Raw genomic sequence first — 18,012 nt, 5'->3', positions numbered from 1 at the left:
ACAAAAGAGAACTGGGTTTTGTACTCAAGTCTCACACACTGGAGAATGTGGAAGTGATCACTGTCACTGATCATGAAGCCTTAGAGCTTGCAATGCATAGGAAAAGGAGAAAAGCAAAGGAAAAAAATAACGGCTTTCAAGTGAACTGACTTCAATATATTTAGGTACTGGTAAATAAAGTGCACTTTCCCTGTTGTGGAGGGCAGGAGGAGCACAGGGTGAGTGGCAGAGCTCCCCAGAGCCTCGCAAGGGCACAGTGGCATAAACATTACTAAAGTACTGGTGCTTGCCCCTACACACTTCCCTGCCTCCATCCAGGTATTTGCTATGTAAAAAGAAGCTCAAAAACAGTAACAATCCCTTTGTTTATAAACAGAGAAAAGAAAAAAAATTGAAAAATGTAATACAAACTCTTTGTGAAGATTGACCTTGAGGCATATCTTCCAGCATCTCTAAACTATGTTATATTTTTTAGTTGAGCAACAGTGAAGTACTTGCATTCAACTATGGAGTAGGGAAGCACAAGTGATGTTGAATTCTGCTTCGATTGGTTTTGCTGGCCCTAGCCTCTGAATTTACAGAGCAAATGCGGGACAGATGTTCTTTCTTGTGAAGCCATTAGAATTGGGGATTGCTTTTAAACTGTTTGCCAATAGTGATGTAAATCTAAAGCTGATAATCCAGCAGATATAAAGAAACATGACGTTAAACCACCAAATCAGCTAATGGCAGCTTGAGTCTAATGGGGAGAGGGCCAGAATGCAAACCTTGAAAAAGCTGCTAGCAGAGGGACACATTTTGTTTCACATACTCTGGTAATGGTTATAAACACTCTGGTGTTTTGAACAAAATTGACTGATACAGATAAAATCATCTGTCTCTGTTCCCTGTGGGAATTCCCTCGCTCTTCCCATGAGAGGAAAACTACTTTCTGGAAAGCATTAAAATGCAGAATCAACCCTCTTTCAGAGTTTTTACTGGAAGCAAAGATGAAGACTTTGGTTGATATTAGACTGAAAATTAATATAATGTTTTTCTGCTCTAATTCTTAAAGGACACAGAAAAGCCTTTTATCACCCAGTCCTAGGGATGGATGGGATGGTGTGAGTTCATTTACTTCAACTCTTTACCCCAAGGTAGGATCCAGTATACCAACATAATTCTTGACAGATTTTAATCTGGAATTAAAGATCTCTAATGACAGAGATCACATAACTGCTCCAAGCACTCTGTTCCAGTGCTTTCTTTCCCCACTGCTAGGAAATGTCTAGCCTGACTCCTTGCTGCTCATTATTTCCACTTGTCTGCTATGAAAGCAGAAAAAGTTCACACCATTCCTCTTCATGGCTGGCTGTTACATTTTTGAAGACTTGGTGTGTACCTCTTCCCACTGTCTGCATCTCATGTTCCTTTTACTTGAGTTAAACAATTACAGTCATTCAGTATGTTCTCATATCCTAATTTTTCCACCTTCCAATTCATGTGTGCAACTGACAAAAATAGCCAGATAATTTCTAAAGAACTTTAGAAATTAGGAACATCGCCTAGTCAGACACTCTCCTTATAACTTATTTTTAAAGGACTGGTTATTTTTTTCCCTTTTTACATTACCTCCAATTTCTCAGGATCACTTTGAATTTCAATAATGCCCATCAAAGAACATGAGTGTCTCCCAGGTTTATGTCACCACAAAGTTAATAGGTAACTTTTGTATATGACTAAAACCACTGAAAGGTACTGGACCCAAGCTAGGCTCTAAGCATAGCATTCTGCCATTTTGGCAATAAACAATACCCTTTCCTTGTGAATGGTTTTCAGTAAGTTTTTTATTTACCACATAGGATGTCTTCTGAACTGTTGGCTAGCTTGCCTTAGGCTTTTCCATAAAAATGTTGTGTGAAAGAGTTTTACTGATCATAGGATATTGTACTTACTGACTTTTCTTTCTGCAAATTCTTGTAGCAGGAATTCAGATGGATTTAATAAGAGCGATTGGTATTGAATCAATGGTTGCATTTGATATGGATACTACCAGACATAGAGCAACTTACGTTATTATGTAGAAATAGATACTCCTACAGCTAAATAATATCTTATGTTCCTACTACCTTTGAGCTGTTCACGTTCTGATTATTTGTTCCAGCAATTTTCTAGACTGACATTGAGCTGACTGGTATGTAATGACATGGGCTATTCTTCCTTCAGAAACAGCCACTATTATTTGTGCTTTACCAGTCTTACGATAACTGAGGACGGCAGTAAAATTTCATCCAAAATTTAGAGCAACAGAAGTGAGAAGATGGCTCTGGCAAGAGACAGAACTAAGATCTCAGGGCTGGACATTTCAAGTACCTTGCACTTACAGTCAAGATGAGATTTTAGAGAAGAAAAAAAGGAACAAGAGCCCTTTATGGACTTGTGTAATGGCAGATTTTAAAAACAGAGTAGCAGCTTTCACTGTACTTCTGGCTACATTTTCACATCTCCTCAATTGTTTTTCTGCAGGACTAAGATGCAGGTTCTAGATAATTAACACAACAATTTTCTTGGAAAAAAAACCTATGGCATAATGCTAATAATAAGTTTGGCAATTTTAATCCTAAACCATTTGTGTACCTATGGAATGACAGCATTTGATTGAACAAGCAGCAGAAAGGCCACTGAAAGACTGCCAGTGCACTCTGTTTATCTTGAAAATTTTTCACCGGGAATGGCTTTATCTAATGAAGGTATGTTTTACCTTAAAGTGAGGGAAAGATTATCCAATTTCTAGATAGAAAAATTATTTTGCACTATGGCATTAGTTGATATACTTACATTAGTTCATTGTGCAGATCATATAAAATTGATAATAGCTGGTGTAATATATGCTATTAATGTTAGGAAGATGTGTAGACAAATCTTGAAACTTACATTTGCTTATGTATACACACATATGCAGAATAAAAGCTGACAAAAAAAGTAATGTGGGTCTTTAAACTCCTGCTAAGTGTGCAAAATGGTCATAAACCACATAGTGGCTTTCAAGTGAGCAACAGAATTTCCTGGTGGTACCAATGGATGCCATTGCCCTGGGATCTAGTCAGGTAATCCTAATATCAAGAAAACATATTGGGAGAATTTATGACAAAACGTTATGGAATAATCTTTCTTCTGTAAAACTTTATGAGGTACTAATGAAAAAACAATTAAATCCTGTTTTGACCAAATAATTTGGTGACAGTAAAGAATACACTTTGTGCCCTTCCACCAGAGTGAACAACAAATCCAGATGCCAGGGAAAATGACGGTGATGGATTTTTACCTGTGCCTTTGCTTGGGCCTGGCCTTACCTGAGCGGTTGTTGGGAGACATGCGCACGGGAGAGATGGAGGGCGTGCGGGATGAGGAGTACGGTCTTTGCCGATCCCTTTCTATTGTTGAAGATGAGGCTACAAAGTGATACTGTGACCATCCGTCCTGCAACACCAAGAATGGTGACAATGGTCAGTGAAAACGCCACACGGCTCACTGCTTTAAGCTGAGTATTTTTCTCTGGTGTTTTCACTATGGATACACTGGTAGGCTGCTGTCTTCTTCCTGCCACTGGGTGGTAAGTATAGTTAGTCGTACAGGATAGGATGTGCTGACTGTACTGACACAGCAAGATTAAAAATAAATGGAGAAAGTTCTATAAAATAACACATCTCAGAAAGACTCAAATTATCAACACTGTTTTAGGATATTTGTTTAATAGTTCTGCCTTTTTTTCCAAACCTAAATTTTCACATTGCAAACAGCATTGGCTTGAAATATTTTTGTTTGCTCGTTGCTTGAAACATTTCATTCTGGCTTGAAATATTTTTCATTTATATGGAGTTTTGGAATAAGTAGATTGGGAAGTTCCAGGATTACCAGCCCTCTTTTTCTCTTGTGCTCGCACATGAGAGAAAAAGAATCAATGCATTTTGTTCCAGCTTTGTTCAAGGCATACAGAATGAAATTCTATTCCTTCTATTTAAAACTCTGTTCATGGTAATGTATTAAAAAACTGCAACGAAGTAATACAATTACTAAAAACAGCTAGTTCAAAAATAAAAAAGGAAAGTTTAAATACTTCATGGTTTATTCCTGCACCATAACATAATGCAATAAATCAAAATAACGTACTTCACATTTTTAAAAACGTATTATGTATAGTCTGAACCTATCATGAGAGCATAAACTGATTTCTGGTAGTGTTCTTTTTAAATGACAGTATTTCAACTGCCTTCAGTATTGATAGATTGCAACTGTCTTTATTAGTTCTTAATGTTAAATCTAAATCAGTAACACTGAGATTTCCAGTCTCACACAGTTTTAAAAATGCCCACTTTCTGTTGGGCTCAGGGGAAATTAAGTCAAGCACCAGGCATGGTGCTAAACAGAAGTTTTGCAACAAAATGCTGAAAAAAATAAACACAATAAAACATAACCAAAAACCAGCTGGAATTTTCCTCTTCTCAGAGAAGAATAATTCATGGTTGGGGTAGTAAAGACTATTCTCACCCCCTAACTCAGCTATTCCACACATCCAGCAATGAATCCCACACATCCAGCAATGAATTCCACACATCCAGCAAAATGCCTTTGCTCAAGGTATCTGACTTTTTTTCCATCCCCCAGAAACCATGGGCACCTGGCTCTCAGAAGAAGAGAAGATGGGTTGAAAATCCCCTTTCCACGAGACTCTTAGAAAAGAGGACTCATCAAGACTGTGACACAGCAGGAGGAAAGAAGATACACTTCTTGTAGAGGGAAATTTTATAAACAATTTAGGACAGCAGAGGTGACACCTAACTATGGGTGCTGAAGGACTGTATTTCTCATGTAATGCTTTTTACAAACAGGGGTGTAACTCAGCTGCAATTTCAAAGACAAAAATGAGCAAGAATGAAATCTGGGCTATGGCATTTACAGTACAGTCAGGACTTTCCCTGGAGTCAGCAGTGACTGTTTGTCCTCTATTGCTCCTGTTTAAGACACTTCACTGAACTGCACCTCATATTTAATCACAGTCATATAAGAAAATATAAGGGAGAAAGCTTGTTAATTAATAAAAATTAGTAAGAGTAACTTGAAAAAAGAAATACTTGATCTTTAATACAACTTCTTCTAATACAACAGAATTAATTTCTGTTAAACCAAAATTTTCTATATACAACATTTCCAATCTATATCCCATCTCCAAAATGAAGTTTCTACACAAACCACATCCTCCAAGCTAGAGGGAGGGTTCATGATAATGGAAGAAAAAAATCTGTGAAGCCCTAACTTCTTAAATCAAATTGGAAATTACTACACATGATATGTACATATATATGAAATACATGTATTTTAAAGAAGACATAATATAATTAGAGCTGTAATGAATAGCCTAAGTCCAATAATCTTATCCAAGACTACAAGTAACACATAAAGCCTTATTTTTTGTGTCTGGTTGACAATAACTTGTGCATTCATTTCTCTGTTATGAAACTGAAGGAGCAAACATGTAAGAAGCCCATGCCTTTATCCTGATGAAGAAAAAAGGTTCTTCTTTCTCCTTCTCTGGGGTTAAGAATTTCTTACAAGAAAGGTGACTATATCTCAAGCTGTTGTAATTTTCTACAAAAGAATTAATTTCTGTTAAAAATAAATTTTCTTTTAAACAGACGGAAGAAGGGGAAGCTATGAAGAGGACAGACTTTAGATCTGACAAAAGGAAAAGGGATGCACTCACTATTCATTACTCTCTGCCTGCAAAAGAAGAGGCATCAACCATGCTTACATAGAGCAAGGTAGAAATGTTTCCAGTTTTGTGGATTTGGATACAGTCATGGCCAAGTATACTCTCCTTTTGCACTCTTGCTTACCTCAAGCAAAACCCTGGCATATTGTTCAGTAAAATTTGACAGGAGTCTTCCCCTAAGTCTTTCTTCCTATTTCACTGGTGTTGTATACATTAATACCTGCAGCCTGCTTCTGACAGGAAGCAGATGAAATAAATCCCTGACACCTGCACCGTCCCACGGACATTGCAGGAACAGCAGATGGCACCAGTTTGGCTGTGCAGGATATCAACAGGTGCTTTGTCAATGCTGCTTCCTCAGACACAGCACTGTGAGGTGCCTGAGCAGCAAGGAGAGCTGCTTGGATGCTGGCACCAGCAGTCTTTTTCTGCATGGAGGTTTTCCCTTCTTCTCTTCCTGCAAATTCTCATTTTTCTCTCTGGTGACAATAGTGCTTATAATGAGGTCTTTAAATAAATTCTGCTACAAACTCTCAAACTGGCAAGCCAAATCAGCTCAATAAGACAAGTGAGGCAAACAATAAACTCTAAGGCAAGTTTTGTACTGGCTTGGCATTGCTTTTGACTAAACAAGGCGTACACCTATCACTGTATGACAACTTTCATGGTGTTTTTCCACAGACTGCAGGCAGCTCCCAGACCTCACAGTATTTCAAAACCCTAATACTTTCAAGTTATTTATCCTTAGCTCTCTTCTGGAGCAAGCAACAAGCTTCTTTCCTTGAAAAGGTAAACGGTTTGTAACAAATTTATTAAAACTATACCCATTAATGATTCCAAAAGCTATTAGTATTAAATATTGAAACTAATTTTTAAGAGCCTAAAGGGGGTATTTTCAATTTAATGGCTAGATAAATACCACCTGACATGATGGCTGCTTTCATTATTTTGTTTCAGGTCTACTGCCTGTAATGAAATTTAATTAAATTGACTTGGATACTTAAAGGTACAGTATACAGCAGTGTCCTGAAGAGAAGAAAGCTAACTCAAGACCAAAGTATGTGAGGCTGAATTTAAGAAACCAATTTACTAGCCACAAATGTGATCTAGGAGAGGAAGAGTAAGACAAAAGGATTTGACAAATTGGAAAGCAGTTCAATGCAATTCTGTTACAGAATGGATATATTTTTTAAATGCAATGTTAAATGTATTTCATTAAATTAATTAATAGGTGGCAACTGCACATTACAGGAGGACAGAGAACAACCAGAGTACAGAAATATCATTATACATCTTTCCAACACATCTCCTACTGGGCATTTGTCTATATTTTGACTAAACTGAATATATCCATTATACTATTATATCAATTTTACTTTATAAATTCCAAATGCTAAAGCTTGTTTGGGAGTGACTAGTTTCTGACAACATCCTCTTGGACAAGCTGCAGGATTAAAACTGGGATGGGAGTTGGATGATCGCTATAGAAAATGAAAGTGATATTGTAGTCTCTCTGAACACTTTTTACTGGGCTTATGGGGTGAACAGGTTCTTTATCTCCCTGCTCAACTTTCAGTCACTTTGAAAATAAATCATTTTCATCAGGCCCATGTGAAAATAATTATTTTGTCAGGATGACTAATCTTATTGCACCAAACACCTATTGCATGTGTCTCATGAAAATATAATTTTTTTTCTGTCTTTCTTTCCTTGATATTCTCTTTGTGTTTAAAATGTAAGGATGAAATGGGAATCAGATTTCTATTGTGTTTGCAAGAATTTCAAATCTTCAGAAGTCACTGGTAGGGGAGTCTTTGATTTGAGGAGAAGATTTGTGGAGGTGGATGATAACAGACACACCATTTTCTCTCTTGTAGTACAGTATCATTGTGAAGACTGAATTAAATTAAGTCCTGATGGCAACTGACAACCTGTTGACCCAACAGTTCCCAACAGCAACAAGGAAAGTCCAGGAGTCAGGAAGGCTACGGTGCCTAACCTGGATACCTCACAGCATCCACTCAGAAAGAAATCCCACAACAATCCATGTGCTAATAGTCACGCAGCAAAAGTGAAAACAAGCCCTATCCTCTGACTGATCAACTTCTATAAGAAGACACTGACTTGAAAAGCACTGAGTGCTCTAGAAGAACTGTACGAGGTATGATGGCTGTGTGATGGCTCAGTATCTTCCAGTGTTGAAGAGCACAGTCTGTTCTGACTCCTGGCCATGGTTGTTTGAACATTGTCAGGAATAGAGAAGAGCAACTTCCTGTAAATGGGAAATTTCTAGTAGAGAAAAAAAATTTAAAATGATGCAAAAAATCCCATAAAAAAACAGCTAAAGCCTGAAAAACTACAGATAATGTTGTGTCCTACCTTCCTGAAATTTACAACCTTGCCAGCATGCTACTTCTTGCTTCAGGTCTGATCCTCTTGTAACCTAATTTAATAGACATTTTACAGACAACTCGAAGCACACAGAACCAGACTTGCTTCATCATCCTACTTCCTTATCCGTAACTCAAATTTTCACTGGTTCCAGGATATTAATTGAAGTAATAACTGCTCTCTTAATGATTATAAGCTGTAGAAATGTGAAGTTTTGGTAGATAACCTCTTGCAGGGATCAGAAACTAGACTCACTGTGGTGTTAGAAGTAGGTGACACAGCAGCAAGGCAAAGTGCCTGTAAGTATGTAACGTAGGATCTACTCGCTGAAACCCAGCCAGACACTGCTCTGAGTGCTGCTTCCTTCACAAGCCAAAGCAGCACTGTCAGGTTAAATGAAACATCCCGACTGCTGTGCACCAGTGTGACGCTGTCTACAGCAAAGGATAAATCTGATGTGAATTAAGTCAAGGCTCATCAGACTTACATAGGTCTGGGCAATTCTTCAGTGGGAATTTGCTGTCACAACTCTAATAGGACGAAGCAGAAATTACAACTGGATCAAATAATCTAGATACATTGCCATATGAAAACTTATATGTATGACTTGACTGTGGTGAGAAATCTGAAACTGTCACAAAGTTGGGGTGATCCACATAAATATCTCATGGAGCTCTCACATGGGATTTCCAAAATAATGCATTTTTTATGGTCACCACCAACCACCCTTACTTATTAGGATTTACAATCTGGGGTCATATTATTTGGTTTTACTGAAAGAGAAAGAATAAACACATTTCCCGATGTTTCTCAAAAAAGATACCAAGCCAGCCCCATGGCAGCAAGGGAAGAAGCTAACTAGTCCCCACCAACAAAACTTGTGCACCACTAGAGAGGTGACCAGGAAATATGAGCTGCTGAGGAGGAGATGGTGAGACAGTGTTCTCTAAAAAAAGCCCCTGCCTTTGTACTTGAAGAGTATTTACTTTGGAAGAGAGATTTCAACTACAGCTTCAAAAACTCTAGAAACACTCCTGAAAAACAAACCAACTACTTTTATGTAAACAATCTAATTTAAACCCAAAGGTTTTTTAATTTTTAATTTGAATGTTTTTTAATTTTAAATTCAAATTCAAATTGAATTTACACTGTCAAATCCTATTAACAGTAAACGACTCCTCAAAGTATTGTTTTTTTCTGGATTTGCTAGTGTTGTTTCCAGAAAAGAGTTCCTGGGCATTGATCTGCTTTACTTTGTATTATGAATAAACATTATTTTACTGCCATCAGTTACTCTACAATTCTAATGAGTATTGCCATTTCTCTTCCTAGGATTCTATCTTTTGCTTCCGAAGAGGTAAATCAAGATATGCTGCTCAAGAGAAGAGTAGGGATTGAGCCTGGAAGATCCTGGTGTTCTCCCAGTTTACATGTCCATTTGGTTTAAATCCTTTATTCTGGAGCAATTTCAATGGCTTTAGGAGAGCTGCTGACTCCAAGTGTCATGTTTCCTCTCCTCGCCCAAAGAGTTATGAGCCAAGCCCCCAAAATCAACAGATCCAAAGTGAAGACATGCATCACTGAAGTTCATCTTAATTTGAAGACTTTAGTATTTGTGCTTATAGATTCATTTCCACAACTTTACAGAAGCCAGAAGATTATTTTTAGAAGAGAAATTCGTCAAGTTTTGGGGCTTTAAAAATGTTATATTAATTTGGATAAAAGAGCAGGAGTTGGTGACAGGATGAGAAGTTAGACAAAGCGGTTAAAAGAAAGCACAGCTTGCTTCCCATGCCTTTTCATGATGATGATGAAGCCAGCTGTTTGTTGGTTAAAGGTCATGCTGGGAGTACCACTCCTGTGTGAGCCTCTGAGGAAGGCCACTCCCTCCTCCTCTGCACAGACCTCACTGGGGGGGAAAGGATGGAGACTCTGCCGAGAGCCCCATGGAATCAGTGCCATCACTTGAGCCAAGGCAAAGAGCAGCATTAGCAGCAGGGCCAGGCAGGGAAGGAGCAGGCCAGGCAGGTGGCAGAGCTCCACTGGAGCAGCCAGCTCTCCCAGGGACCCTCAGTCCCCTGTGCCAGTGCCAGATGCTGGGGCTGCCATGTGGCTCCACAGCCGGTGCAGCTGTGTGACACACGCAGTGCTTCCTCTCATATCTGGTGCAGAGGGCTTGACCTCAGTGCTTCTCATCTTCTCACTCTGAATTTCAGTGTACAAATGGCTTTTACTTACAATTGACCCTTTCTGCATCCCAGACACAGCACAAGTTCAATGCTTAAGAAGCTGAAAGACAAATAGATATTGAAATACGTATTTAGGGCAGCATGAGGCTTAAATAAGGGCTCCTAGTCAGACAGTTATTAACTGCAGCAAAACTGTCTGGAACTGGCTGAGGATTATTAAGTTTTCTGTAGGCCCTTTGAAGTGCCATTTTCAGAATCGGTGGTTAAACTCATTTTTTTTGAAATGAGATATACACCTCCCAGCCTCCACCTCGGCTTCTCTGAAAGCAATACCATTATTCTCCCACTGTCAGCATTCCACCTCAAAATAATCTACAATATTTTCTCTCCCTCTTTTTCTCTTCCATTGCAGTGCAAGGGGTACTATATTCTTCTGAGAGTGTCATCCATTTTTTTTCTTTCAAAATACCGCAGATGGCCTTGGTGACTTTTCTCTTTTTTCTAATGCACTTTTTGATGTGCATTGTTATCATCTTCTAATCACAGATCTTGTACCTTAATTTTACACCTCATCCCTTGATTTCAGCTATGAAGAGACACACGATGAGGGAGAGATAAGTGCTAATTACTTGCCAAATCTATTCAAGTGAGAAACAGCAAGGAAACTATCCCCGGTGGTTTTATAAAGTGCAAGTCTTGGATGTTTTAGGCAATCAGTGAGGCATTGCTTTACCTATCCATAATTAATTATTGATTTCCTGTTGTGTGAATTGCAAAGATGACAAGACCTAATCTGATAAATAAAATAGCTGCAAGAAAAGAGAATGGTATGTGAGGCAAAGCATGAAGGACAAGACTTCAGATGTGGCAGAGTTCATTATTCATTTTGCTAAGGTTATATGCAGCCAAAAAAAAACCTTTCAAAACACTGCAATAAAATGAAATAAATTCATTTCTCAAAGCATCACTTTGCCTCTTATACAGAAAAAAAATTGTTTTAATATATTTTAGAGGAAATGATGGCAGTACTTGGCCTTTCAGCTAGAATTTCTCTTCTTCTATTTTCTCCTGCACAATGTATATAAGCTATAATTTAAATTGTTAGAATCACAAATGAACTATTCTTGCTTGTATCTTGTATGTACAAAAAAATATGTACAATGATTTTTTATTTGTATTGTAATTTTTATTCCAGTAATGCAATTCCACCTATCTTAACATGTATATGATCTAGAAATGTGAACTGCGGCTATTGGCCACAAAATTTCAGGAGAGAGACAAGTACTACTTTATGTTCATGGTCAGTTTCTTAAATTTACTGTCCTTCCAAAGGCTAGAAACCAATCAGCCTTTTACTCTTACTTTTCATGCATTAAACCATAAAATCAACCAGATACAACTCTTCTGTTATACCTATGAGTGTAAAACATGAAAAATATCATTAGCAGAATGAAATTTGCACCATTCTCCCTTATGGTAAAGAACATGATATACTAATGATACTGACTGTGATCAAGAGCCATTAGAAGTTTGTGCTTCCCAAACAGCAGCAGTGCAGCTGAAAACAGACAATCATTTTGTTCAAATGTCATATTCCTGACATAACAGGAATCAGTGCCCCTTCAGAAAATTCACTGGAAGAACTCATGCTGTCCTTAGTTTTAGATCTAAAGTTTGTGCATAATACACTTGAATCACAGAGTTAGAGATCTGAGTGATTGCTGCTAACCTGTGTGAGTTTAAGGATATTCTGCTTTGAACATGTAGCTCACCAGCACACATGGACATTAATAATGAGAAATGCACATTGTTTTTTACTGATACTGCTTTAACAGTTTCCAATTCACAAAGTAAGTATTGTTAACTCAAAGAGAAACACACTCTTGGACCAAAGACTACAACTCTCAATTTAGAAGATCCTCAACTTTCTCTAGAAGCACTCTATTCAATTAAAAGTAATAAACCAATTCAGAAACTTCCAGTGAAACTTCTACTTTTTGCAGGAAGAAGTAGCTACAGCTCTTTCATCAAGACAAACTCTATCAGCAAGTAAGGAAGTAAAACACTCAGAACAAAGCACACATACTACAAAAGAGACTTCTTTCAAAATATAAGGTTTCTTTCTTTTTTAAAGTCTGAAATGGCAGACATATTTAGGGCATTTTTGAATTCCTTTAGCAGTTTTAGGAAGAGAAGAAGGAAGAAATGAGAAGGACTTCCTAGTATTTTTCCCCACTCATTATTAGATCATGTAGAACATCAAAGACATGGAGGTAGGATGTTGATGGAGCAGCTTCATGTTTCACTAACCTTTGATTGAATTAACATGCACCAGCCATACTGAACACACACTTTTGACCTCCTTGTAGAACCCAGAACGACGAGGATGGTGATGATGCCAGTAGGGCAACACAGCTCAGCGTCACAAAGACACCCACTGTTATGCATTGACTATCCCAGATCAACTATTTACCTCTGAGACAGAAATATGCTGTGACTGACACAGGAATTAACTGATTTCCCTCCCCTCTGTGCTCCATGAGTGTGCTACTACTGCAAGTAAGAGTTCTAGTGGTCTGATTCATTTGCAAAACTGTAAGCAGCCATCCAACACCACCCAACAATCCTGCTCAAGTCTGCTGAGAGGAACCAGGTTTCTCACCCAAACTCTTAACTGCACATCTACTCTGATTTGTGCCTGGACCTAGATATACAAATATTAAGCATACAAGTTAATTAAATATGACATTTTGTTCAGAATGGTAGAAATCATATTCCTTGAATGACTTTTGGAGAAAAATGTTGACATCAACGAAAAATAGTTTCTCTTTGCATGTATCTTTAAAACACCTTTGAAAGTCTTTAGGAAGATGTCTGGATTTTTTTCAGTGTTGTGCATATGATTCCAGCTAAGCATTGTTTGCCATTAACTAATGTAAATTAGTTTTAAAACATTTAATACATTATTTAAATTGACTAAAAATGTTACCAGTGCCAAAAGATATGTAGTTAATTTTCTTAGGTCACTATATTCTATTCAAATATTAAAATGCAATTTTATTCTGAGGTACCATACTTTTGAAAAAACATCTGCAGATATGACCTATGCATAACCTTCTGGATTCTGGATGCCTCCTCATAGCTCTACCCTAAGGATATTTCAGAAACTTCAGTTATACAATTCCCTTCAGAAAGAAAGCTTTAACTTAAAGATACTGACTCCTGGGCTGCATTTTAAATTTTCTTTTCTTCAGAAAAGTTCAAAGGGTGGAGTACTTTGGGGACAGACTTTACACAAGTATGAGATTAAATTTCTCTCTTCTAAATCTGTACTTAGCAACCTTAGAGTGGGCTTGAGTTTTTAAGTGAACCATACCTCATCATTGCCTTATGAATCAGCTAGCGCTTACCATGAGAGCCAGCATCAATGCTGAGGATGCTTCAGTGTCACATATATATGGTCCATCCTAGAGAATTGTTTGGATAAACTTTGATTCTTTACTCATTTGTTTAGCACCTCTTGAATCTAGTAGATTTTGGATGAGAATGGTGCCAGCTTCCATGCTCTCCTTAATGATTATCTGGAAGAATTACTGCAAAATTTGGTTGTTGAATTATTGCTTGCTACAATGCTCAATGCTAGAGGGAAGTAATATCATGCCCTTAGCACCCTCAGGGGAAAAGCAACAGTCAACTATAGCTGTAGATACTTTCTAAGCACACAATTAAAGCCATTAAGGTTTATTTCTTTTATTCCCAAGCTCTCTTTGTTTAGACATAGAATCACAGAATCTCCTGAATTAGAAGGGAGCTGTCAGAATCATCAAGTCCAACTCTTGCTCCTGCACAGAACACCCAAAGGTCACACCCTGTGCCTGAGAGCATTGTCCAAACCCTTCTTGAGCTCTGTCAGGCTTGGTGATGCAACCACTTCCCTGGGGAGCCTGTTCCAGTGCCCAATCACCCTCTGGGTGAAGAAACTTTCACAATATCCAACCTATGGGTATTGTGGGGATCATACTTAAAGGCAGTGTTCTCTAAATCTACCCTGTGGTTGTGTTCAAGTTTTTACATCAACGCAGCCCAATTGTGTATACACGTACATGTAAGTACAGAGTGGTATTTACCACCAAACACACAGATATGTTGTCCAATAGACACACAAGTATTTGCAAAACAAAAAAAAAAAAAACCAACCCATTAATTTTGTTCTAATTCTGCTCAATTATCATACCTGATTTTTTAAAATCTCATTCATTATTGAAATAGTACAAGCAAGGGCAGATCTGTTTTCATGAAAAATGATTGCTGGTATTGAATTTTCAATAGTTCAGCCCAGACTATCTTAGATTGCTATAAATATTTTCAATATCATCATAGACATGGAAAATGTTTTAGAGAGAAACATGTAATTACTGAAACATAACTAAAGGAATGGTAGGTGATACTGCATAGTAAAAACATATTTGTTGAGGGCATCACAAAAATTTTGACTATGTAAAATGCAAAATTATTAAAATAAATTATGATTATTAGTATATAGTAAATTATGGAATCCATAACAGTAAAATATTTGAGAACATCTCCTTCCAACAACTGATGTTGAAACAAATAATTTGATATTCCTCCATGTGTTGCCATTGTGATACAGGTAAGAACATGAATAGTTTGCATTGCAAAATGTTTTTTACCCTCTCTAGGCCATGCAAAGTGTATTTTTATAATAGTAATCACTTGCTATCTTTCTAGTACTGTTTGAGATTGTTAATAAACTGAAAAAAAAATTACTTGAGATGATGAAAAAGCCAAGGAAATCAGAACATATTCACTTGATGCCACTAGTGAAATGATAATTATGAGCATTAAAAGGGAATCAAAACAACATTCAGTTTGACTTAGCATTTTGTAATATTTTTGTCTTTTTTTAAATTGTTCTTCTTAAAAAGTAGCCAAAAGATTTTGAATAGTAGCACAGATAGGTGAAAACAATACATGTTTTGACAAATGATGAGATTTTTCTGCCTCTATTTTTAAAAATTCAGGAGTGGTTTTTACATCACTTTTTATCTGTGTGGATACTCCTGACTACTTCTGCATAAGCCAAAGAGTTTGCCTCTATATGTCAGTTCAATTTATTTGCACAATTTCCCCTTTAGGATTCATGATTTTTCTCATGATATGTAAATTCCTATTGTGTAGACAAATAGGGTGCTATTCAAGCAGGCAATTGGCAATCAAAAAGCCAGAAATGTTAAAATTTTCTTGCCAAAGGTTTGAATGGTTCTTAAAAAAACAATCCCCGGGAAGGTTTATGCAATCAAAAGAGGAAGTAATTTAAATAGTGAGTTTATATGGTGATGCTACCTAGGGAAAATGATGTTGAAAAAGTAACATCAAGGTAAAAACGAAATTCCAGACTCTCATATCATTGCTCACTGAAAAGGTTCTTGTGTCTCTAAGAAATAATGTGAAAAGATTATCATATTATTCTTTGCTCTGCAGCAACTACCTGTTATTTGCTGCAGAATACAAAATATGCCTTTGCTTTAATGATTAAATTCTTCATATTTTTGCGTGCATTGGGATAGCCAAGCCTATCTGACATGAACACTGGCAAGTAATATTCAGCATAAAATGCAGAATTAAGAATGCACACACACACAAATCAGTACTGCTAACGTTTTCTCTAGTAATGAACCCAATGACAATTTCAGGATTCAGTATTTCGCAAGATTGCCAATTGATAAAAAGCCACATTTAAAATGCTCAACTAAAGGCAAATGACATGTTCTGTAAGACGGAAAAAACAGATACATACATTTGTAGACTATAACTCTTGCTATATTGGTTATAGAATCTCTTTCTACTAAAATTAATCAGATGATACTTTAAACAGGCCTGAGAGTATTTTACTTAGGCAAAAAATTTCCACATTTCCTTTATCTGAAGTCAAATTAGGACTTTGCCTAGTTCCGAATTAACAAAAGCTGATGAAATGCTGGGTGTTTTAACTATATTCCTGTTAGCTAACGATGAAAAGGATTTACCCTAACCTTGAAAGATATTTATGTCTGGAGTATTTAAATGATGTCTTCTCTGATGTCTACTCTTTTCCTGGCAAACGTAGTACAAAAAACCAAAAAGATGAAAGAAATAGCATAGCTACTATGTTCTGTGGGGCCAGAAAAACAGGTAAATTCCAATTTCCTCTAAATATTTTATCAGAGATTATATACAGACATATATGTATGACTGTCTATATATGTCTGTGTGTATATATATATATATATGTATATATACACATACATGCATAATGCACAGACATAAACACAGTCACTCCATGGACTTACTAGGATGTTGTGCAAATGTAGAAGGTGATTTGGTTTTGCCATAATGCCACAAAGTAATATTTTATTCTGGAAAAAAAAAGGCCAGTCCAGCTAATTCTCATCTATAATTGTCTGAAGGAAACATATATTATCACTCTTAATAAAGATTTTGAAAATTATCATTTTAAGAATTTCATTGACTCTTGGACACACTGATTTTTCTATAGATGTGCCAGTTTACCAGTTTACCTAGGATGCCCTTATTGAAATGTTGAGCCATTGCTTTTTTTTTAAAAGATGTTGTTTTGCCAAAAAAACAAAGCAATGTGTTTGATAAATTTAAAATGGTGTTGCAACATAGTGCTTATCAGCAGCCTCCTTTCTCTTTGAAAGGCTGAGACAATCAGGAAAGAGATCAGCGAAATACTAGAGAGATTGTCAGGGAACTGGATTTAATGCACTTGTCCCTCTCACTGGTATGTTCTGTCCACAGAGAGAGCAGAACTTGGCACACCTTCCTTGCAGGTACTCTCCTAAGTGAAGTGAGGCACTTTCCATCTAGAACCTACAGGGTTCAGTGAATTACACTGTGCAACTTAAGAACATATTCTCGAGTCAGGCTTTGTTACTTTTGATTCAAGGGTCTCCTGAAGAACTGCTTTGGGTACAAATCTCAGTATGCATGAAACACAACAATTCAAGACTGCTCAGCTGACAGCCAGAATACCTGGGTTGGGGAATAGATTCTGGTTTCTTGGCTCTGGGAGAGAGTATGCTGAGCGTGCCATGACCCAGAGTCGTGGGTTGGTGAAAATCCTCTGTCATCAGTCACACTGAAGCTTGGGGACGCCCACTGCCATAAATCAATCAATCAGTCAATCATTTATTAATCAGGTACTTGCATTTTCATAGTTAATATAAAAATGGGCTCTAGACAATGCCTTCTCTATAATGATACTTTAGCTTCATATTACAGAAAGGGGTTTATCTTAAATTAATTCATCCTTTTTTCTAAGAGGGTGACATATTAATCTGAAAAAGCTTTTGCCAATTGTACAGAAATAAATTAAGCCCTGCTGAAAGATCAGCACTGCAAAGTACATATGCTCATGAATAATCTGAACACATGAATAGTTCCTTCAAGTCAAGCCACTATTTTTTAGGAATTATTATGCTCTGGATTTAGAATTTAGATCTTTAATGTAAGGTTTAAGTTCTGCACAGACCTTTTCACTAGATAAATTTAACCTATACCAGCTTCCTTTTGGGGGATGTCTGACTGATAATAATAACGTTACCAGAAGAAAATCCAAGAGATGTGTCCCAAGTTTACATGATTGGATGTTGTAATTAA

General features: G+C 37.0%; 1 protein-coding gene across 7 annotated transcripts in view; it reads right to left on the bottom strand.

Annotated features, from left to right (window-relative positions):
• Positions 1 to 18,012, bottom strand: part of CTNND2 (catenin delta 2) — a 637,583-nt gene that overhangs the window by 10,101 nt on the left and 609,470 nt on the right. For 5 of the 7 annotated variants that reach the window (XM_071454189.1, XM_071454171.1, XM_071454180.1 and 2 more), the window contains 2 exons: positions 17,386 to 17,511; positions 3,333 to 3,459 (listed from right to left, as the gene is read on the bottom strand). In XM_071454189.1, the coding sequence (XP_071310290.1) occupies positions 3,333 to 3,459; positions 17,386 to 17,511 (253 nt within the window). The remainder of the gene's footprint in view (positions 1 to 3,332; positions 3,460 to 17,385; positions 17,512 to 18,012) is intronic. The other 2 variants (XM_071454196.1, XM_071454205.1) reach the window with 1 other exon arrangement.

The sequence above is a fragment of the Agelaius tricolor genome, unplaced genomic scaffold (genome assembly GCF_023055355.1).
Source record: "Agelaius tricolor isolate 1412-34295 unplaced genomic scaffold, bAgeTri1.0.p SCAF_2, whole genome shotgun sequence".
Taxonomy (NCBI): Eukaryota; Metazoa; Chordata; class Aves; order Passeriformes; family Icteridae; genus Agelaius; species Agelaius tricolor.
This window is presented reverse-complemented; position numbering and strand designations above follow the sequence as displayed.